General features: G+C 37.2%; 1 protein-coding gene across 6 annotated transcripts in view; it reads right to left on the bottom strand.

The window, feature by feature from the left end:
• Positions 1 to 25,091, bottom strand: part of LOC126334860 (zinc finger-containing ubiquitin peptidase 1-like) — a 334,584-nt gene that overhangs the window by 185,304 nt on the left and 124,189 nt on the right. For all 6 annotated transcript variants that reach the window (XM_049997541.1, XM_049997543.1, XM_049997544.1 and 3 more), the window contains exon 7: positions 7,018 to 7,314. In XM_049997541.1, the coding sequence (XP_049853498.1) occupies positions 7,018 to 7,314 (297 nt within the window). The remainder of the gene's footprint in view (positions 1 to 7,017; positions 7,315 to 25,091) is intronic.

Here is a 25,091-nt window from a genome sequence, read left to right as displayed (position 1 = left end):
CACCCTTTTCCGTTGTTATTGGCTCAACAAATTGGAAGGAAGTGTAGTGCCAAGACAGAATCACACCATGCTGACATGCAATGGCGGATCTGTGATTAATTATCTCACATAAGAGCCAATGCTGCTAGAAACCGTGTTTTTCTAAGAGAAACCAGTTACCAAAAGTTAGCCAATAACATGAAAAATGCAAGTGACCATGAAGAAGGAACCATGAGACCACTGGCTGTTGAAATACTATGATGTAATGGTGGTCGAGATTAAGACTAAGTTGATATATCCTGTTAAAGAAGGTCGAGGACTCTGAATAATTTGACATGCTCCATAGGGCCCACTTGGCTTCATGGAGGGTGAGAAGGACATGGAAAGAACTTTCGTCCAAGTATAAGACCATCACCCATTCTGATACTGAGCTGTACATTCACCTCTGTGAGCCTTGCCTGAAGAAGCAAAAAGATGTTAAAAAGGTGTTGTCGTCAAGCCTTTTTAATTCAGTTCCCACTGTAAGGTCAATCTCATCAATTTTTAGTCCCATCCTGATAGGGATACAAGTTAATAATGATCTACAAAGGTCAAATCACAAAGTCTGTAGTTCTCAGGGCTCTGAAATCAAAGACAGCAGAAGAGGTAGCCTACAACACCATCCACATATTTATGTTCCTTGGTGCTCCAGAGATTCTACAGTGCCATAACGGCAGGTAATTTGCAAACAACGTGGTAATCAGCCTTGATGATCATTCATGGTACGCTGTGCCTCTCACAAAGTCAGGGGGGCACTGAAAGAGGAAGTCAGGACATTTGCTTGGGTGCATGATGAGAAAACTAACTGCTGGAGTGATAGACTGCGGTTCGTCCAACTTATCAAAAACAGAGCTTTTCATTCTGGGATTAACAGACTACCATATGAAGCTCTGTTCGGCTGCAAAGCCACAGCAGGTCTCTCAATGTCCTGCCAGAAAATGTTTTACTAGATGTAAAGAGTGAAGAAGAGCTGGAAAAATATAGGGCGCATACAAACAATACAACAGCAGAAAGAATGACAAGATGATAAATGCAAGAGGCACAGCTCCTTGCAGAATACATACATCAGAATGCAATCCATGATGGAGAAAACTACGGCAGTGATGAAGCCATGATTATCAAAGAGCCTTCCATTTCTGTGGTCACCAAAAATCCTTCTTTTCCAATATCTGTTGCATCTGATTAAAAGAAAGCAGCAGTGTTCATAAATATCAAAAGTGTGACCGAACTGTTCATGGCATCTACAGAAATTCTCCTATAGATGATGACAACGATGACATAGAAGATCATGGGGTTAGCATTCTGTGCAGTGTTTGCTTCAATATTAAGAAAGCTGTTTAAAGGAAAATGAAGTTTGAGATTCAGGCCAAAAAATGAAAAGGGATTTTTACAAAAAAGATCCTCCTGTGCCTTTGTGCGTCTCTGTGTGAGTATCAATCTTGATGTTGACAGGGGATGGGGTGACTCCTGCAATCTGTTAGCAACTGTTACGAATGTGACAGAAGACTTTTACCAACTTGGGACTGCAGAAGGAATCTTAAAAGCAGCTCTACCCAAGATCAGAATTCACCATACTGAGAGCTTTTCATTCTGGGATTAACAGATCACCATATGAAGCACTGTTCAGCTGCAAAGCCAGAGTACACCTTACTGAGAACTGAAGACATTCCTGTCCACAAAATACCTCTCTCAACTGCAGACTTCTCAGGCCATGGGAAGTGCTTAAGTATTCAATAGTTGTATGTGAAAAAATGAATAAATAAATAAATAAAATAAAATAAATTGAGGTGGCTTTGACTGAAAAAGGAAAATGAAGTGTAATTCATAAGTAGGTTGTGCCTGTTCTGCCTGGCATTTCACCAATAACAATATTGTAGTCACATTCTTTTTCAAGTCATGAAATCTATGTACAAGTTCAAAATGCAAAGTGAGTACTTATTGTAACAAGTACTTCAGTCTCAGTTCTGCTGTCATTCTTTTCTGGTAAGAATATCTTTAGCTTTATTTCATAGTTTTCTTCTTTCAGTCTCAAATGCATATTGATTAACAAAGGCTTCTCATCTTGTGCCATTGTGTAAATATAATGCCTATGAACTGTATAGCATGCCTAGGAAAAGTATGTAACATTTTCACAAAGAACTTATATTTCATAGTTTGCCTAAAACCAAGGCATTCTTTACATTACCTCAGCATTATATAGAATAGATTGGGATTTCACACAATGCTGGTTTATATATAAAGTTCTAGGACAGGCTTTTAAAAAAATATATAAAATTGAATTTACCAATTAATGACCTTAGTTCCTATGAAAGTAGTCCCCTTGAATATCTATACACATGTGCAAACATTTCTGGAGGTCATGAGAGCAAGAAGGGAAATTTTCAACTGCAACACCTGTAAGCTCATTTGTCTCCAATATCTTGATGAAGCTTTCCTTTCAGTTGCCTTCCCACTTGCAGAAATGAGAAAAAATCTCAACATGAGACGTCAGGCGAATATTGCGGATGTGGGATGACAATAACAGAATGTCTCGCCTCATACTCGGCAACAGATAAAGCAGTAGGGGTTCTCGCATTGTCATGCAGTAAGAACCAACCCTGAGTAAGCCAAAAATCAGGGTGGTGACAAATAATTGCTTGTCGCAAACATTTCAAGACTTCTATGTAAAGAGTTTGGTTCATTGTTTGACCTGGAGGAACATACTCATGGTGAACTAATCCTTTACTATCAGAGAATGCAATCGACATTGGCATTGTTCTCAGAGGTTGTCATTTGACTTTTTTTGAGGCTGGTGATCCAGGTCTCTGCCATTCAGCATTCGGACACTTCTTGTGATCATACTGGTAGAACCAACTTTCCATCCCCAATAATCTTTGACAGAAATGTGGAATCACATTTGACTATTCAGCAGTTAAGCAAAAATTCTTCATCTTTTCTCTTTTTGTTTCTATGTTAGTGTGTGAAGAATGAGTTTTTCATTAAGTTTCCATTTCCTAAATCTTCACGTAAAATTTTATTACACACACCACAGTTCAAATTAAGTTCTTTTGATATCATACGGTCAGTTACATGAGAGTCTTCTCACAATAACTGCCTTAAACACTCCCTGTTTGCATCGCTATGTGCTGCGGGCAGGTGACCAGCTCTGCAATCATCTTGCACTGAATCCCTGCCTTCATGAAACCTTTTGTGTGATTTGAAAACATGACTTCTTGAAAGTGCCTCGCATGCACATGCTTGCTTAATCACTGTTCGCATTTTGCTATGGGTTTTCCCAAGTTTGGCACAAGACTCAATGTTACACTTTTCCCACAGTTAGAATCTACTGTCACTATAACTAATGCACCAATAACCCAAACAATGTGTTACTAAGCACAATCCTGTCACCTAGTGAGTTTGTGTGGAAACACAGTCAAGGTCATTTCAAGGACACACATACTATAAAAAATCAGTCCTGGAAGTTTTCTGGCAATGAGAGAGAAAGAGAGCGAGAGAGGGGGGGGGAGAGAAAGGGAGGGAGGGAGGGAGGGAGGGAGGGAGGGAGGGGGGGGGGGGAGAGAGAGAGAGAGAGAGAGAGAGAGAGAGAGAGAGAGAGAGAGGATGGATTTATCAACAACACATTGCTCTTACTATCTTCTGATCATCTTATCGTCAGAATAGTCACAAGTTTCACTGTTTTGGCAGAAGAGGATTAAAAAAACATATTTTAGTTTGAGACAGAATGCTTTGATTTTAAAGTTTGTGTATTGGGTTGAATGTATTGCTGTCAACATTCATCCATGCACTTACCAATTTTTGGTGAAGATCGTAATACATGTAGGTCAAATGTTTATCATATCTAGAAGTCAGGATGAACATGGGATACTTTGCATATATTATTGAAAAGATTCTACCAGAAGGGAAAATGTCCAGGCCTCTGAAATAAAGAGCATCTGAAGGTATTCTTAGACTTGGCAAGATTCTACAGCTCATCTGTCTTGGGACAGATTTTAAATTGCGAAATGATATTGATATTGTAATCATAAAATACTACAATTTTGTATTTTGTCAATCACATAATTTTGTCATTAACTCCCCGTAAAACCGTAAAACCTACTGTTCCCTCCATAGCAGTTTTCATTTATTATCAAATCCGGTCAGGAAATAAAAAAAACAAAAATTTGAACCAGAGAACAAGTACCTATTTATTGACCTCTAAAATAGGTCAACACATACTGTGAATGATAAAAGTACTGTATCCCAATTTAGTCTGTCTTTTGAGCAAGCAGATAACACCTTGTAAACAAAGTTACTTTTCTACATATCTCGGGTCACACAAGTGGTATCATTACTGGTTTTGACTTCTTAACATATCATCATCAGATCATATACTTACAAGAGAGATAGTGAAATATTTTTTCAGAGTTTTTGAGGCTAATATTGATTGCTTGATTGATTGTTGAGTCATTTGGTAGGGCCCATATATGTGATTATGCCTTTTGAGCTTTGCAACATAATTTTCAACAGCTTCAAGGAAAAGTATTGGTTAATATTGAGTCCATCCATTGATGGGAGCATGTATCATCAGTTTGTTTAATTGCAATTGGCACTCTTCATTAACACACAATAGGACATTAAAGGAAGCACCAAATATACAGTATTTTATTATATTAGAAACATGTAACAACTATGACATACTGTCAACTTGCTATATTATTATTTAATATAATGGCATCTAATTTCTACATACTTACTGTAATTCAAAACACAAAACTGACAATCTAAACAAAATGTTTACTTAGGCTACAGGATTACAATTTCGAAATTCCGCCTAGACTAAAAAAATAATGCACTCATAATTGATGCAAGAAACATGGTGGATATACTTGGTATAATGCAGTTGCAGTGCCATTAACAAAAAATCTAATCAGCCATATGTCTGAATCATTTCATTTATTTCTCCATGAATATGTATTGACCTTGTATTTTATTTCATGTATTTTAATTGTAATCTCCAAATTACAACAATTCTATCATTTTGAACAACTTCTGTGATTGTAATGATCAAAATTACTATACGCAACAATGTTCAAATTGTTAGCGAGAGTATATAAGACCCACAAGAAATCATGCGAGAGTGCCTGTAAAATGCATTATTTTAAACTGAACTGTCTGGCGTAACATCAAATAAATTTGTGTAGACCTGAAATTTTCTTTGACTTTTCACATTAGTAGACAATCAGGTGTTCTCTGGCCCATTATCACTTAAGAAATTTACAGGACGACTCAACTGCTGCAGAACAATGAAAAAGAGTCAAGTTCACCTCAATATTCTTAAAGATTTTTGCTTTGACTTACTTTTATTTGACAATTATTAATCCCAGCTAGGTGGTTACTCAGCAGAAGAAAAATACTAGGAAAAGTAAATTATAAAACTGTTCTATACACAACTAGATGCCCTTGAATACCTTAAATAATAACTTGTCACAGTACAACTGTGCAACTTAGGAGAGACACTCTGCATTCTAATTGTTGGAACTGATGGCTGCAGTTAGCTATCTAATAGTATAAATTATAGTATAAAGTTGGCAACTTTTAAATCATGAATATAAGATTAAAGTATTCATAATAAAGAACTGATTGTGAGATATAAACTCAAAATGAAAACTAGTAAATAATTTTGAAACTATTGGTGCAGGTAAGCTAGACATAAACTACAAGAGGTTTAAATAAATAACTGGTAGAGGTCAACACAGTGAATGGCTTGTAAATAGTCTTTGGTCTACTGTTTCTTCTGAATAACACATGTACTAAACTATGCATGTTACAGAACTGAATAAACTGAGACCAAAAACTTCACAAAAAATGATATGACAACTATAGTAGGGCACCGATGATTTCAGTATATTAAGCAATTTTTGCAGATTTCAAGTGCTTCTGCCACGCAAATTTTTATTTTCAGATTGAACTCAGAATGTTTGCAAATTCTAAAAAATCTTTCTATTATGTCTAATCAGTGTCAGTTTGATTCTTTCAGCAATGCAATTAAAAATGAAAGGGCACAGAAACACAATCTGTATGACTAACACAAAAGAAAAAGGGATTTTGGCAGCTGTATCATTGACACTGGTTACTAAATTAGTTTGATATCTCCTATTTTATTCTCTCAGAATTTGACAGATGTCAAGTAATTGCATCGTAGAGAAACAGATTAATAAAAAAAAGTCAATAGTAGGATAAGATAAAAAGGTTGTGGTACAGAAAACATAGAAGAATGAAACAGAAGTGATAACAGCTGACTTGGGATATACGAGGAGGGAGAAATAATTTTTCACAGTCCTTGATGTGCTTTATTTCCTTACATACTACCAATACATTTCCTGTCTTCTCTTAACCCATCTATTCCACTCCAGACTCAATTTTGAATTCATCCAATACTACAGTGTCTTACCTTCAGCATAAGGTTCCCTGTGCAACTTTGTTCTTTACTGACTCAAAGGTTCCCTTTTCCTCTACACACATTAGTCTTTTTTTTTTGGTACATGGGAAATTCTAGATAAGTAAGTACATAAATACATGAAACTTCTCTCTCTCTCTCTCTCTCTCTCTCTCTCTCTCTCTCTCTCTCTCTCTCTCTCACACACACACACACACACACACACACACACAAACAAAACCTCCACTTTTTCACCTAACATTAAATTTAATTGTCATGCTGTTACATTTTCTTTAGCTATGTTAGAAGAGTGGACAATGCCGACTAACTTTCCACAATTGGATGGACACTTTTATGGTTGATGTCAACAAATGACAACAATCCAAACAGCATCATAATGAACACAAGTTTTCACAGGATACAGAATATTTTAATAGATTCTTATCCTGAGAAGCTATCAAAAGGGGATACAATATACACTCTTATCTAAAGCGGTCAATAATCTGCAGTTTAACACTGAATTTGTGGCAGGTTTTGTTGTTTATATATAAAGTAAGCATGCCAAATACATTAGTTGAACTTACCGTATCCTAAGGGAAGAAAGAACTGTGACTACTTCAGTTGCTCCAATCCACTTTCGTGTATTGAAGAGTTTTCCTCCAAGCTGTTCACTCCCCTGGAGATCAAAGCCCTGACTCCATGCCCATTCAATATGTTGCTGTAAACGAGAGATTGATGGCATGGCACTACGGCTAGGCATCTCAAGACCACAGGATCGGTTACCTAACCCATAGAGACCACCCCCAACTAAAGAAGGCTTATACAGCTGTTCATTGTAGCCTGTATGATGCAGCAATGAAGACAGCATCATCTGCATATTTCTGGAAAAGAAATGTATATTTGTATTAGATTAAAGAAGCAGGATTTTGGTAAGCATGCCACAGATAGCATAAGTGAAGATCATCTGCTCCATAATTAAGCCACACAAAAATACAATGTCAGAAATGCTCCTGGTGTAACACTAAGATAGAACTATTTTTCCAAATGTCAAAGAAAAAACAGCCAAATCATTTCAGACAGGTACGCAAATGTGAAAATTCATACATATACATTCATTCATAAGCTATTAAAAGTTTTAAAACACATAAAACAGGGAAAGATGGGGGTTCACCTTTACACTTTTGTTCACAAGAAGCCTTTCCTACCTCATGGTTCTTGTATTTGTAGGGAGATCCTATTATGCATGTGTCCAATCCACTTTTATAAAATCACTTTTGAAATACATAAGGACAAAAAATCTAATGCATAAGAAGTGATAATATAGACTTTGGCTAGGTTACTCTATATTACTAGACAGGTCATACGTTTGCAACTTCAATTCCTTTCTTTCAAAACTACAGACAAAGAAATGATCCCGCAACCTCTACTAATCTCTTTGCTTCACCTGTTCTTAATTCTTTTTTTCTTTACTCTCCTGAACTAATTAAGTTCTCTCTTTCTTCTAATCACCTATGTTTCTGTTAACCCCAGTCTCTAATTTTGATAATTTCTCAAATATTTATTTTATTTTCACTCCTCCAGGAGATATGCACACTTCACTCTGTCTTTTTTGCTTTTTTATCTTCAATTTCTATCAAAAGCTCTGTGACGACTTTTCAAGTTCCAGTTCACTGCACTGACATACCTATTCATTGAGGGTTGTTAGTAATGATCTGCACTTTAATAGTTCTCTATTAATGATGACTAGTATGTACAGTAACTTAGTTGATGTAGTCTCTTGATTCTATGCCTGTCCCTCACCTTTTTAAGTTATTAACACTATTATGGTCATTCCTGGTCCAGTGAAGAACAAAACACTAGACTACAGAGTTATGATTAATGCAACGCATTTGGCACTCAAGAAGGCTCCTCGGTCCAATGAAATCCTTGTTGGATTCTATATAGCATTTGCAGCAATGTTAGCTCTCATTTTAATCATAATATAGCATACACCAGTTGGACAAAAAAACCATGCCCTGTGACTGGAAGATAGTACACATCACAACTGTTGACAAGAAGGGTAGCAAAAGTGATCCACAAAACTATAATACTATCTCATTGATAGCCATCTTTTGTTGTACCCTAGAACATATTCTGAGCTAAAACATTAGTGACGTATCTTGGAACAGAATGTCCTCCTCCTCTGCAACTGGCATGGATTACGATGACATCAAACATTCAAAACACAATTTGCACTTTTCTCAAAAGACATCCTGAAACCCATGGATGAAAGAAATCAGCCGACTGGAGTATTTCTTGATGAGTGAAAATAATTTCACCACACTACTGATTAATAACAAAAATGATTATATTGAATGACAAACAAAATTTGTGAGTGGATTGAGGATTTCTTAAAAAGTAGGGCATAGAATCTTATTTCAAATGGACAATTGAAGATAGAAGTAAATTTAGCCATGCCCCATGGCAGCGTAATTGGATCCCTCTTGTTCATACTGTATGTAAATAACCAGGCAGACAACATAAATAGTAACCTCAAACTTTCTGCAGATACTGCAGTCACCCATACTGAAGTAGTATCGGAAAAAAGTTGCACAAATACCCAGCCATATATTGTTAAGATTTCAAAGTGGTGCTACTAGTTTTAAATGTTCAGTAAATGCTTAGTAAAAAGGAGACTCCTTACAAATCAATTGTATGATCCAATTTAGAATGTTGTTCAAGCATGAGATACCCATACTAAATCTGAGTAATGGGGGACATCAAGCATATGCAAAGGAGGGCAGCAAAGTGGCCACAATTTTGTTTGAATCATGGGAGAATGTCGCAGAAATATTTAAAAACCTGAATTGGCACACACTTCAAGACAGACACCAATTATCCTGTGATAGCCCACTTCCAAAGTTTTGAGAACAGTATTAAGTGAATAATCTATACATATTCTTCATTTCCCTAAGTAATGCTCCCATAAGGAATATTAAGATAAAAGTACTCTAATTACAGCACACAAACAGACATTAATTTGTAATTCTTTATGTGCTCCAGATGAGATTTGAAGAGCAAGAAAACTCAACATCTGGTACCATTTCAAGTACCCTCTGCTAAGCACTTCAGTGTTTTGTATAGTAGTATAGATCTAACGACATTCATGAGTAGTCAGCAATCTTTCACTTCACATAATGGTAAACTACAATTTCACTTTTAGACTTCATGATAAAGAAATAACATTGAATAGAAAATAAATATACATCCTTGTCACCAAATATAAAACTCTGAAATAGAGCAAAACATTTTTTTTTATAGTTCCCAAATGATTCTTTCTTGCATCAGATGCAAAAGAACAGAAAAGTTTCAGGGCGCTTATTCAATAAATGTTAACAAGAACAAAAATAATGAAGACATATTTTTCATGTATGTGGCCATGCTATAAAGTAATGACTCTGAATTTTTTATGTGAAAACTCTTAAATGTTTTTAAATAAAACAAACACTAATTCAGATTACTTGGTGTGTCACTGGTCATTCTTGACAGTATCTAGAGATTATATATATTCTTAGGTTTTACTAATCTCATCGTTAGTTGTCATAAGTTCTCAACCCTGTTCCCCTTCTTTCATGAAATTTCGAAGATATACACACGTAAATAAATACAAAATTTGTTTGTTTCATATATTTGTTTATTTGCATTGTCTTTGGTACTTAGCATTTCTCTTTCATATGATATGCAGCAAAACAGTCTCCACGATGTAACACAACTCCACAAGACTTGCACAGTAATTCTGTTGTTCTTTTTTTTGTTTTTGGAACATACATGACAGTTTCTTCATTTTTGTTTATCGTTTCAGAATATGTAGGCCTAGTCGTTGGTGTTGGTTTAGGTGACCAGAAAGTCTGTCAACCAGATCATGATGAGACGTACGCGATGTAGTGGAAACTTACAAGTTTTGCTCCGCACATTCATTGTAAATAATCATATCTTCTCTTTCGCCTTCCATGATGAAAGCGCACAAGTACTTATAAAAACAAAAAACTTGTTGAGGTGTGTAACTTATTGTTACCTAAACAAAACACCAACAGAATGCACAAGATACAAAAGTGCAGTCGCTGGCCACTGAGCAATACCATGCTGATGACATCACTGTGGTGTCACCAGCCACTGAGCGATACTATGCACATGGCACCACTGTGGTGTCGCCGGCCGTTCACCGCTATTTCGTGTGAAACCACTGTGGTGTTGCCGGATGGCAAAGTGTTAATACTATCAACCTGAATCTTGAGTTGTCCCTTAAAATGTGCTGTCCTCACGCCTGTGACTTCAAGGGTAAACCCATAGGTGTCAGTGTCCCCCTTTACAGATACTGCTATCAACTCAGCCAACTTCCTTTTCTCATTCCTATTAAGATGTGGGTCATGCTTCGCATAAACCCACTAGTTAATAACCTAAACAGAGGCCAAACCTATATTTGATCCCATACACAGTTGATCTAATCCATGTTGAACCCTTCACACAAAACTTTTCAATTGGGGCTGATCACAACACCCCAAAATATAAACAAATTAAACATTTGTATGGTTTATTTCTGAAGATATCTTCACCAGGGTACTCTTGATATTGTAGCCCTGATCCCAATAAATAAGATATCCTAAAACATGCACTTGGCTTGAAGAAGTGTGTAAAAGTAGTCTGCCCTTCCTGCGTAAAACAGTGTGATGCAAAATATGCTTTCCTCTCATGTTAAATCAATAACCAGAGGGGAGGCGGTGGTAGGTGGGGTGGAGGGGACAACTTGAAAGGAGACACAATATTGTAACTAGGTTTGATATCTGGAATGTCAGAACACTGCTGCAAGCAGAAAAACTAGAAAAATTTAGGAGAGAGGTGGGAAATAAGCATGAATCTGGGAGGAGTTGTTGGGGTATCAGATAGGATGGATGTACAAAACTGTAGTCATATAAATATGTGACAGACTATCAAAAACTTGAATACACAATATTAATGTTCCACAATAATAGTCAATAGTTCATTATGAACCTATTTTCAGCTTCCTATGCCATTGTAAGATAAGTTAACACTAAACAGGTAGCCCATACAGCTTTAATGAGAGTTCACAGCTGTAAAAAGGTTGGTGATTGTTGTACAAAGATATGTGGCATTTTATGACTATCAATACAAAAGACACATGTAATGTAATACCCAAAGAAACTCTTATCATATAAATCTTACACTACAGTACATTCAAAGTCTAAAAGTATTTGGATGTATGGCAGCACACCATGGAGAGGAAGGCTGCATATTTGTGTGTTAGGGGATGCTGGAAAATGGCCAGTGTTAATGTGCTGTTGCAGTTACTTTCCTGTATATCTTAAATACACTATGTTGCTTACTAATGTCAAAGCTGTGGTCTACAATGTTCATAGAGACTCCTCCCAATTCCACTGTAAACTTAATTTCACTGTGATGTGAATCCTACTGTTGCAAAATATATTTAATTGTCCGTTGGTACCTGTCCACATGCACAGGACATCATTTGCATAGTCCAATATCCAAAATGCAGTGAAGACAGAAAATATAAGGCTGTCTACTGAGACATGTTTAAAGTATAATTATTTCCATTTTCAAAAAACTGTACAGTCATTCAGATAGGTTAACAGTGGACCCCTTATTAGCTGAAGTGTTAATGAATAATTTTGAACAATTTCTTGATTATCCATTGTTTGATTTGAACAATTATTTTTAGATAAAGAGCCTCTAAGTTCTAAAATACAACACTGAACTAGGTAAGTAGATGATGTACTGTGCTTGTGGACACATGCACCACCTGAAAATCAAATACATTTTTCAATATTTGAATTCACACCACAATAAAATTAAGTTTACAATGGAGTTAAGAGGAGAATCTATGACCATTTTAGACCTCAGCTATTACATTACCATGCTACAGTGTTAAGATATACAGGAATGTAACTTCAACAGGCACATCCCATAACACACAAATATGCAGCCTTCCACTTCATGTTGCACCGCCCACTTTCTGTATCACGGGCCAACCCAGATTTTGAAAATAAATTGAGAACACTCAAAGAAGCAGCATACAGCAATGGTTATAGTCCTACCCTAACTGACAACATACTCTGCACAAACAAGAGACAGAGTGTAACAGTATTCCTTTATCTTCCTTAGACAGCACAGAAACACATTGATAACATAAATGGGCCCCCATGCTATACTTAGGTATGACTTTACAGATACTTGCCAAGAAACTAAAATCTAGCAAATATACTGCAACTTTTTACAAAAGGGACAGTGTTACCTACATTCAGGTCAACTGTGAAGATAAGAGTTCACCTTTTGAACATAGTGGAATGTATAAGACTTCCTGCAATCTGCTTGGCAAATTATATGTAGGTCAATCAGGTAAGTCTTTAACTACTAAACTGTCTGAGCATGGAAGGAGTTGGAGACTGAAAACGAAAGATTCCACCTGTGTTGAACATGCTGTGAATGGATGTCATTCACATGATGTTAAATGTGATGTTCTCTACAGAGGAACTCAAGGCAGAAAACTGACATTACTCAAAATTCTATCCATTAATAAACATGAACCAATGGTTTCTGACCGGTCCTTAATATGCAAACACAGTTTCATCACTCACCCTTATTAAAGTAATAGCAGCTAGTTAATAATTCTCTCACCATTAGATAATATGTTTGCTGTAACTATTTCTCACCCACATTCCTTAGACTCCACTCTCCCCCTCCCTCCCTCTACATCCTGTTTTTGGCCTGTTTATCACAGTCAGTCGTTTGCCCATAAAACATAGTTGTCCATGTCAATACTCATTAGTACACTGTATTTTGCTTACACATTCAAATACTTTCAATCTGTGAATGTACTGTAATATAATATCTACTTGTTCAAAGTTTCTTTTGGTATTACATTATGCTTGTGTTTTGTACTGATAGTCATAAAACAACACATATCTTTGTACAACAATCAATGATCTTTGTACAGCTATTAAGTCTCATTGAAGTTGTGTGGGCTACTAGTATTAACTTATCTGACAATGGCCTAAGAAGTCGAAAGTTGGACTGTAACGAACTATTAACTAAATATTGTTGTGGGACATCAATACTGTGTACTCAAGTTTTTAATATGTCTATTTTTCTCCAACAACTGACAGAATATCCCACAAATGTTATGTAATTTACTACTAAAGAAGACAAATACAATGAAGGAATGGAGTGTGACTAATTATGAGAAAGGAAATAGGAATATCTACATTTGGAAATCGCCAGAGGATGACTACAGAAGCCACACTGATTTTATACTGGTGGAAGAAAGATACAGAAATGGAATTAAGAAAGAACACAATGATCATCTGCAGCTATTAATAGTAACCACAATTTGATTATGACAAAATAATAAATAAAAATGTAAAAAACTGGAGGAGGCTGCTGTAATAAAATGGGACCTAGAAGAGATAATATCAAGGAAAGAAAGAATTACGAAAATGCTATCACCTGAGCTTATTAACACTTTACAAGACAAAGAACCACCTGATAATGTCAACAAATATTGTAATATGCTGAAAGAAGGAAGCATGAAAGTAGGGCAGAAAAGTATAGTATATGTAATCGGAGACGGGAAAAGAAAAAGCCATGAGTTACAGAAATGATTTCCATGATGGAGGAGAGAGAAAATTCATAAAGAAGAACAATGGAGGTGCAGGAAAGATATACCACATGCTGAATAATGAATTGCATAGGGAAACAGAGCAGGGTAGGATAAAAATGGCTGAATGAGCAGTGTGATGCAACTGAAGAACTGGAGATGAAGGGAAAATATATTGTACTGTATGACAGAATGAAGAGTGCAACATGGGATCAAAACAGACTGGGAGGGGCTACGACAGAAATTATGAATAAAGACAACACAGTGTACAAAGATCACAAGATGTCGTCTGGAGACTGGAAAACTATTTAGAACAGCTACAACTCTGACATTCAAATCCTTGAACAGTGCAGGTGAGTGTGAGAAAGGACCAACAGTCATAATGATAGAAGTAAAGAGAGTAACCTCTGCAATGAAAAATGGGACAACCATAGGTACAGATATGACATCAGGAGAAATACTAAAGGTTTGAACCAAGAAGGAGTACGAGAAATATTGGGATTATGTACCACAAAATATGACAGTGGTTAATGGAAAAGGACCTTCTGACAACAGTAATGATTCCAGTACCAAATAAACAGAAAACAAAGAAATACAGTGAGCACAGGACAGTCAGTCTCATTTCAAATGCAGCCACCACTCATTCTGAATAAAAACGCTGCTGCAGCTGTATTTCAAAAGCACAACCGGTTTTGTAGCGACAGTTACCTCATCAGGTGAAGTCAATTACAACATGATTCTGCACAGTCCATTTGATATTAAATTCCTATAATTTTACTCCATTCTAAAATTCATGCCACCCCCGATGAAAAGCAAATGCAGAAGGGGATCCAATAGCTGGAACCACTGTACTACCGAATCCGACGCAAGGAGTACAGGACATCGTCGTGACTGACTGCAGGCTCCATGGCATGCGACATGACTTTCAGAATGTAGCAAAATTTCAGCAGCTGGAAAAGTTTAACATCAAATGTACTCCAGTATCATGTTGTAAGTAACATCACCCGATGATGTAACTAATGTTACAAAACTGGTTGTGTTTTTGAAACAAAGTAATCATACAGCTTCAGCAATGTTTTTACTCAACATGAAGTTATTTAGCTGTGGATGTCTGTTAAATAAACTTTTGCAGCCAACATTATATTAAGCATCTTAATAAAAGACTGCAAAAAATGTGTAGGAGAATTTGGCTTAAGAACAATTAGGTATTAAATCAAATACAAGAACAAGAGATGCAACAAGAATCTTGCATATTTTAGGAGATGATTATTGAAATGGGAAGAGACCCACAGATGTATTTCTACATCTACACCAATACTCTGCAATCCACTTATGGCACGTGGCAGAGGGTACTTTGTACCTTTATTTGTCATTTCCTTTTCTGTTCCACTCATAAACAGAATGAGTGAAAAACAACTCTCTCTATGCATCCATATGATCCTTAATTTCTTGTGTTTTATCTTTTTGGTCTCATGTGCAATGTATGTTGGCAGCAGCAGAATCATTCAGCATTCAGCTTCAAATGCTGGTTCTCTAAATTTTCTCATTAGTGTTCTTCGATGAGAAAATTGCCTGTCCTGCACAGACTCCGATTTGGGTTCCCAAATCACCTACATAACACTTACATGTTGTTTGAATCTATTGGTAACAAATCTAGCAGCCCCCCCCCCCCCCCCCCCCTCTGAGTTGCTTCGATGTCGTCCTGCAATCCAACCTTGTACATTTACATCTACACCTACATGGTTACTCTACAAATAACATTTAAGTACCTAGCAGAGGGTTCGTCGTACCACCTTCACAATTCTCTATTATTCCAATCTCGTATAGCGCACGGAAGGAATGAACACCTGTATCTTTCCGTACGAGCTCTGATTTCCCTTATTTTATTGTGGTGATCGTTTCTCCCTATGTAAGTCAGTGTCAACAAAATATTTTCACATTCGGAGGAGAAAGTTGGTGATTGGAATTTCATGAGAAGATTCTGTCGCAATGAAAAACACCTTTCTTTTAATGATGTCCACCCCAAATCCTGCATCATTTCTGTGACACTCTCTCCCATATTTCGCGATAATACAAAACATGCTGCCTTTCTTTGAACATTTTGATGTATTCCGTCAGTCTTATCTGGTAAGGACCCCACACCGCACAGCGGTATTCTAAAAGAGGACGGGTAAGTATAGTGTAGGCAGTCTCCTTAATAAGTCTGTTACATTTTCTAAGTGTCCTGCCAACAAAATACAGCCTTTGGTTAGCCTTCCCCACAACATTTTCAATGTGTTCTTTCCAATTTAAGTTGTTCGTAATTGTAATACCTAGGTATTTAGTTGAATTTATGGCTTTTAGATTACACTGGTTTATCGTGTAAATTAAGTTTAACGAGTTCCTTTTAGCATTCAAGTGGATGATCTCATGCTTTTCGTTATTTAGGGCCAAGTGCCACTTTTCGCACCATTCAGATATTTTTTCTAAATCGTTTTGCAGTTTGTTTTGACCTTCTGATGACTTTATTAGTCGATAAATGACTGTGTCATCTACAAACAACCGAAGACGGCTGCTCAGCTTATCTCCCAAATCATTTATGTAGATAAGGAACAGCAAAGTGCCTATAACACTACCTTGGGGAACGCCTGAAATCACTTCTGTTTTACTCTATGACTTTCCATCAGTTACTAAGAACTGCGACCTCTCTGACACGAAATCGCAAATCCAGTCACATAATTGAGACGATATTCCATAAGCACGTAATTTCACTACGAGCCGCTTGTGTGGTACAGTGTCAAAAGCCTTCTAGAAATCCAGGAATACAGAATCGACCTGAAATCCCTTGTCAATAGCACTCAGTACTTCATGTGAATAAAGAGCTAGTTGTGTTTCACAGGAACGATGTTTTCTAAACCCATGCTGACTGTGTGTCAATAGGTAATTCATTGTTTGAACACAATATATGTTCTGAAATCCTGCTGCATATCAACATTAAGAATATGGGCCTGTAATTTAGTGGATTACTCCTACTACCTTTTTTGAATATTGGTGTGACCTGTGCAACTTTCCAGTCCTTGGGTACGGATCTTTCGTCAAGCGAACGGTTGTATATGATTGTTAAGTATAAAGCTAATGCATCAGCATACTCGGAAAGGATCCTAATTGGTATACAGTCTGGACCAGAAGACTTGCTTTTATTAAGTGATTTGAGTTGCTTCACTACTCCGAGGATATTTACTTCTATGTTACTCATGTTGGCAGCTGTTCTTGATTCGAATTCTGAAATATCTACTTCGTCGTCTTTTGTGAAGGCATTTCGGAAGGCTGTGTTTAGTAACTCTGCTTTGGCAGCAGTGATGTCGATAATATTTCCATTGCTATCGTGCAGACAAGGCATTGATTGTTTCTTGCCGCTAACATACTTCACATACAACCAGAATCTCTTTGGATTTTCTGTCAGGTTTTGAGACAAAGTTTCGTTGTGGAAACTGTTATAAGCACCTCGCGTTGAACTCCGGGCTAAATTTTGAGCTTCTGTAAAGGACCGCCAATCTTGGGGATTTTGCGTCTGTTTAAATTTGGCATGTTTGTTTCGTTGTTTCTGCAACAGTGTTCTAACCCGTTTTGTGTACCAAGGAGGATCAGTTCCATTCTTTGTTAATTTATTTGGTATAAATCTCTCAATTGCTGCTGATACTATTTCTTTGAATTTAAGCCACATCTGGTTTACATTTATATTATTAATTTGGAATAAGTGGAGATTGTCTCTCAGGAAGACGTAAAGTGAATTTTTATCTGCTTTTTTGAATAGGTATATTTTTCACTTATTTTTCAAGGATTTGGGGATTACAATATTCAATCTCGCTACAACAACCCTGTGTTCACTAATCCCTAATTCGGTTTTGATGCTTGTTATTAACTCAGGATTATTCGTTGCTAACAGGTCAAGTGTGTTTTCACAACCGTTTATTATTTGCTTGGGCTCATGAACTAACTGCTCGAAATAATTTTCAGAGAATGCATTTAGCACAATTTCGGATGATATTTTACGCATACCTTCAGAATTAAACATGTATTTTCGCCAAGATATCGGGGGTAAATTAAAGTCACCACAAACTATTATCGTATGAGTCAGGTATGTTTTCTTGGACCTTTCAGCAACTGTTATGTTTTCTTGGACCTTTCAGCAACTGTATCATCTGAACTGGGAGGTCGGTAAAAGGATCCAATTATTATTTCATTCCAGTTGCCAACAATGACCTCTGCCCACACAAACTCACAGGAAGTATCTACTTCAATTTCGCGACAAGTTAAACTACCTGTGACAACAACAAACACGCCACTGCCAACGGTGTTTAGCCTATCTTTTCAGAACATGGTTAGGTTCTTCGCAAAAATTTCGCCTGAGCTTATATCCAACTTTAGCCAGCTTTCAGTGCCTATAAAGATTTGAGCATCAGTGCTTTCTATTAGCACTTGGAGCTCTGGTACTTTCCCAACACAGCTACAGCAATTTACAACTCTTAGACCAATGGTTCCTGTATCTACATTCTTCCTGTGTTCAGCCTGCACTCTTTGTGACTGAAGCCCTTCTTGTGTTTTCCCGAGATTCCTCTAACCTAAAAAACCGCCCAGTCCACTCCACACAGCCCCTGCTACCCATGTAGCCACCTCCTGCATATAGTGGACAGCTGACCTATTCACTGGAACCTCAAACCCAACCACCCTTTGGCGCAAGTCGAGGAATCTTGCAGCCTACATGGTCACATAACTGTCTGAGCCTCTGATTCAGACCCTCCACTTGGCTCTGTACCAGAGGTCCGGAATCGGGCGTGTGCTGCAAATGGTCAGCTCTGCTTTCATCTTGCAAGCAAGACTGGCAGCCTTTACCACTTCTGTTAGCCGCTCGAAACCAGAGAAAATCTCTTTTGATCGAAAGTGACACACTTCAATGGTACCGAGGTGAGCAACCACCTGCAGTTGGCTGCACCCTGTGCTCTTCATGGCATGCAGGAGGACCCTTTCCACATCTGAAATGACTCCACCCGGTATGCACACGGAATGCACATTGGTTACAGATCCCAAACACTCAAGCAGTAGTCAAGAATATGTCGAATCAGCACCCTACATGCAGTCTCCTTCAGAGATGAACCACACTTTCCTAAAACACTCCCGATAAACTGAAGTTGAATATTTACCTTTCGTATCACAGTCCTCACATGCTCATTCCATTTCATATCACTTTGTAATCTAATGTCTAAATATTTGAATAACATTACTGTGGAAAGCAGGACTCTACCAGTGCTATATTTGAACAGTATGGGTTATTTTTCCTACAGAGCCACATTAACTTACTGTTTTTTATTATTTATTTAGAGCTACGTGCCATTCATTACGTCAACTAGAAATTTTGTCTAAGTTCTCGTGTTTCGTCCTACAGTCACTCAATGTGTAGACCAGGAAAAGTTATCTGATAATTTAGATTGGGATAAGCTTGCAAATATGCTGCGACAACAAGATAACTCATTATATTTGACAAAATAAGGTCTGTGAAAGTGAGGAGAGAGAGTGTCAACTGGACAGAACCAGGAAAAGCAGTAAGATGAGGCTGCGATCTGTCCCCTATCATTTTCGGTCAGGGTGAGACATACAGGATGGATGTTTTTAGAATAGATTTTATTCAGGCTCAGGTAATAGGAGTGGGAGGACTGATGTGGTCCAATGTTTGGTAGCTCCTGCTTTATTGTTTAGTCACGATCAGGGAGACATGGACTGTCCAACACTGTGTGTTTGCTCGCAATAATGAGCCTATTGTTGCAGTTTAGCATGAGTTTCATCGCCATCTCAATCTTGCAAGACATGCTAGTGTTCCTGTAACACCATTTTACATTGGGCTGAATCATTTTGTTTATGAGAAACAGTGATGAACAAAAAACCACCAGGGGCTCCTTGCTCCGTATGCACTGCAGAACATGTTGAAAGTGTTTGGCAAGCAATAATCTGTAGTCTTGGTCGATCTGGTAGGGAGACATTCTGCTGAACTGGGCCTCAGCAGTGTCTCAGTAAGGTATACTTTGCACACAGATCTAGGATTTCACCCCTACCAAATGGCCATGGTGCAACAATTGAATCTGAAAGATTATGTACAGCAGCTAAATTTTGTTCAACAAATGCAGGCCACAAATGAGCAAAATGACAACATTATTTTGTTTATGAGTGATGAAGCTCATTTTCATTTGAATGGCACGGTAAATCAGCAGAACTGCCATTACTGGGCCAGTGAAAATCCAAAACTAATGCAAGAGAGACCATTACATAGTTCCAAGGTGACTGGTGTGCTGTACCCAGTACAGATGTTATTGGTCAACACGTTTACCAAGACGATAACAGGAACACTGTAACTGTAACTTCTGAATGTTATGGACAGATGATGACATATTCCTATCTGGTGAATTTGGTTTTAGCAGGACGGGGCCACAGCTCTCATGGCAAGAATGTCAATGTAAGCTATTTGGACTATTTTACATGGTCACATCTTTTCCCGGTTTGGTGACATTAGTTGACCTCCTCATTCCTGTCCATGTGCGACTACTTTTGTTGGGTTACCTCAGGTCACAGTGGAGATGAGCTTAAACCACACACTCTTAAAGAACTGAAGGAAGCAATTCCGGTGGAAGACATTCAAATTGACAGAGCAATGTTGGAGGGAATGGAAGCCAACTTCCGAGAGTGATTTGAAAAGTGCATCACTTAAAACAGCTTTCACCTATGAGATGTTTTCAGCATTAAATTTGTATAATGGTAACATCACTGGAGTATTATTCTGTGAATAAATTTTTTTTTGAAGCACAAGAAACAATATATAAATCGTCCAGAACAGCAAAGAAACTACTGGACATCTTAACAAAGAGTAAATGCAGCATGGAATGGCTAAAGGAGGTTCAGAGGGACATGCAACAGATCAACATTAAAAATCTCAAAGAGCACACGAAGTGCTGGAGTAAAATCATGAATGTGAAGTTCAAGCAAAGAAAAACACAACAGCCTGGTAAAAAGTGGGCAGACAAGCGGAAGAGAGAACATTCTGCGAGGACGAAGTGTTTCTGGAAGAGGAAAAACATCCACAGATAAAATCATGAATTCAAGTTCAATCACCTTCCTAAAGAGGAATAATTGATTAAAAAAAAAACAATGTTTGTTAGAGTATTGTGTAAAAATCTGAAGTATATGGCCAAGACATTTTCAAGATTTTTGAAAACTACATAAACCAATGTTTTTATTGGCCTATTTCTGCCCAAATGTTTATTAGAGTAATGCATAACAATTTGGTCAGAATAAGTCAGGCACTTTTTAGATTACTGTAAACACCACTTTCTCTTTACTTATTATTATATTAAAAAATTCATGAAGGTGTGTTCTGTCTATGCAACTAAATAAAAGGCAGTTCATTTTTTGCCATACACATTTTGCTACTTTACTTGTGAAGCATCTTCAGTGACCTGTAATACATGTTTCTTTTTAAACAAATAATAAATGTACTATGTAGTAGTTGCAACATGTTACTATGTTACATTTTGTCATGTTTCTCTCCTTTTTAAGTTTATAAACAACTTTTGTAGCACAAATATTGAGATGTTAAATCATTGTTTGGTGTTACTTATTATTTCCATTGTTGTTAGTCCACGTAAGTTCATACATGTGGTCGTGGAGATGTGTTCATTCAGTCCTCATGCTCCGCCTGTCTGATTCCGGGCATTTTTTCACCCATGTTTAGGGGGGGGGGTGAGAGAGAGAGAGAGAGAGAGAGAGAGAGAGAGAGAGAGAGAGAGAGAGAGAGAGAGGGGGGGGGGGGGGGGGAGAAGATTCATTAATTATATACTCTGCTTATGTTTCATATTTATGTTTGTTATTGTTTTTGTGACTAACATGATCAAGGAGTTATTGCTTGTATTGATTTGGTCATAATTGCTTCATTTTTCATTGCAAGGGCTCTTTGGATGTTAAAGTTTTCTTATAATGGCAGGAGTTATTTATTGTGATTGATCACTTTAATAATTTTTGTGTCTTGTTCCATATTGGATGGTTCGTGTTCTTGATACTGGGGATCTCACTGGAAGCTCATTTTTTGTAAGTGAAATTTCTTTTCAAATTGGAAATGATTTTTGGATATTACTGCTTTTGAAGGTTTTGGTTACTTCATTAATATTGTCCACAGATAGTTTGTTGTATGTTTGTAAGTTTTCTTCAATTAGTTTTATTGTGTCTGCAGTAGGTATTGAGGTGCACATGTTCTCTGTGTCGAAAGAGATGAGTGATGCTGTTTGTGGAATGCATAAGTCTTTTATTTGTGTAATGGTCTCATTTGGGTTTTTCACTGTTCTGTTCTTCACTTCATAAAATGGCTCTGAGCACTATGGGACTTAACTTCTGAGGTCATCAGTGCCCTAGAACATAGAACTACTTAAACCTAACTAACCTAAGGACATCATGCACATCAATGCCCGAGGCAGGATTCAAACCTGCGACCGTAGCGGTCGCGCGGTTCCAGACTTTAGCGCCTAGAACCGCTTGGCCACTCCTGCTCCTCTTCACTTCACTTCATAATGTTGCATTATGATTATGTTTGGGTGTTTTGTGACATGGTATGATGGTGCACTCACAAAACTAATAACAGGCCTCAACAGAATAACGGGTTTGTGAACAAAACCCAAGGTTTGGAGCTCTGAATTGTTTGCTGGTACAGATATGCGGATGACATAATGTGTATGGTAGATGACCCAACAGAGAAAAATAGATGAACTTCACACAGATATAAACAATATACATAAAAATATTCAAGTCACCACGGAAAAAGAAACACAAAAGCAAATACATTTCTTTGATATAACAATGAAGAGAGAGACATCGATAATCACACATCTTACATCAGAAAGCCAACAGCCACAATACAATTATATCTGCAAAATCAAAAATTAGTGGCCCTACAACATGCTACTCAGACTAAATAATATGCCACTCAGCAAAGAAAACTACAAAAAATAATTACAAACAATACAACTCATAGCCACAAACTTTTGTTACAATACCAAGTAGTACACGGACTCAACCAAAAAATCAAAACACAACTAAAGAAAAATGAAAACATCAGTGAACACAAACACCAAAAAACCCCAAAGACATTACAGCACGCACAGAAACACAAAACACTAGATCTCATGATGTGACCAGCAGAAATAAATGGTGTACTTTAAAATAAAAATACAAATCAACACACAGGATAGTAAATGTGTTAAAGAAACAGGGTTTACACATTGCTTACAGAACAAAGATCACACTCCAGTCATATTTATGAACGACAACAAAAAACAAGATAAATACCAGGGAGCAAGTGTGTACCTGTTAGTTTGCCAATAATATGCATTGGTATATCTTGTGATGATGGACAGGAATTTCAAAACTAGGTACAAAGAACATATAAGAAGTGGTAAGTATGAACTTAGCCATTCTACATTCGCTGAGTACCTCATAAAATATGGACATGAACCATCCAACATGGAACAAAACATGAATTTTATTAGTGTGATCAATCACAACAAAAAACTCCTGCCATTATAAGAAAACTTTCACATACAAAGACCACTTGCAATGAAAAAGAAAGTACTTAATGAACAAAATCAATACAAGCACTAACACCCTGATCATGTTAGCCACAAAAACAATAACAAACAGAAATATGAAACGTGACCAGAGTATATAATTAATGAATCTCCTCTCACTCTCGAAAAATATCAAATCACACACAAAAGACAGAAGATAAACACCACAAAAACAATGTTGTTGTTGTTGTTGTTGTTGTTGTTGTCGTCTTCAGTCCTGAGACTGGTTTGATGCAGCTCTCCATGCTACTCTATCCTGTGCAAGCTTCTTCATCTCCCAGTACCTACTGCAACCTACATCCTTCTGAATCTGCTTAGTGTATTCATCTCTTGGTCTCCCTCTACGATTTTTACCCTCCACGCTGCCCTCCAATGCTAAATTTGTGATCCCTTGATGCCTCAGAACATGTCCTACCAACCGGTCCCTTCTTCTTGTCAAGTTGTGCCACAAACTTCTCTTCTCCCCAATCCTATTCAACACCTCCTCATTAGTTACGTGATCTATCCACCTTATCTTCAGCATTCTTCTGTAGCACCACATTTCGAAAGCTTCTATTCTCTTCTTGTCCAAACTAGTTATCGTCCATGTTTCACGTCCATACATGGCTACACTCCATACAAATACTTTCAGAAACGACTTCCTGATACATAAATCCATATTCGATGTTAACAAATTTCTCTTCTTCAGAAACGCTTTCCTGGCCATTGCCAGTCTACATTTTATATTCTCTCTACTTCGAACATCATCAGTTATTTTACTTCCTAAATAGCAAAACTCCTTTACTACTTTAAGTGTCTCATTTCCTAATTTAATTCCCTCAGCATCACCTGATTTAATTGACTACATTCCATTATCCTCGTTTTGCTTTTGTTGATGTTCATCTTATATCCTCCTTTCAAGACACTGTCCATTCCGTTCAACTGCTCTTCCAAGTCCTTTGCCGTCTCTGACAGAATTACAATGTCATCGGCGAACCTCAAAGTTTTTACTTCTTCTCCATGAATTTTAATACCTACTCCAAATTTTTCTTTTGTTTCCTTTACTGCTTGCTCAATATACAGATTGAATAACATCGGGGAGAGGCTACAACCCTGTCTCATTCCTTTCCCAACCACTGCTTCCCTCTCATGCCCCTCGACTCTAATAACTGCCATCTGGTTTCTGTACAAATTGTAAATAGCCTTTTGCTTCCTGTATTTTACCCCTGACACTTTTTAAAAATTTGAAAGAGAGTATTCCAGTCAACATTGTCAAAAGCCTTCTCTAAGTCTACAAATGCTAGAAACGTAGGTTTGCCTTTTCTTAATCTTTCTTCTAAGATAAGTCATAAGGTCAGTATTGCCTCACATG

This window comes from Schistocerca gregaria, chromosome 2, assembly GCF_023897955.1.
Source record: "Schistocerca gregaria isolate iqSchGreg1 chromosome 2, iqSchGreg1.2, whole genome shotgun sequence".
NCBI lineage: Eukaryota > Metazoa > Arthropoda > Insecta > Orthoptera > Acrididae > Schistocerca > Schistocerca gregaria.
This window is presented reverse-complemented; position numbering and strand designations above follow the sequence as displayed.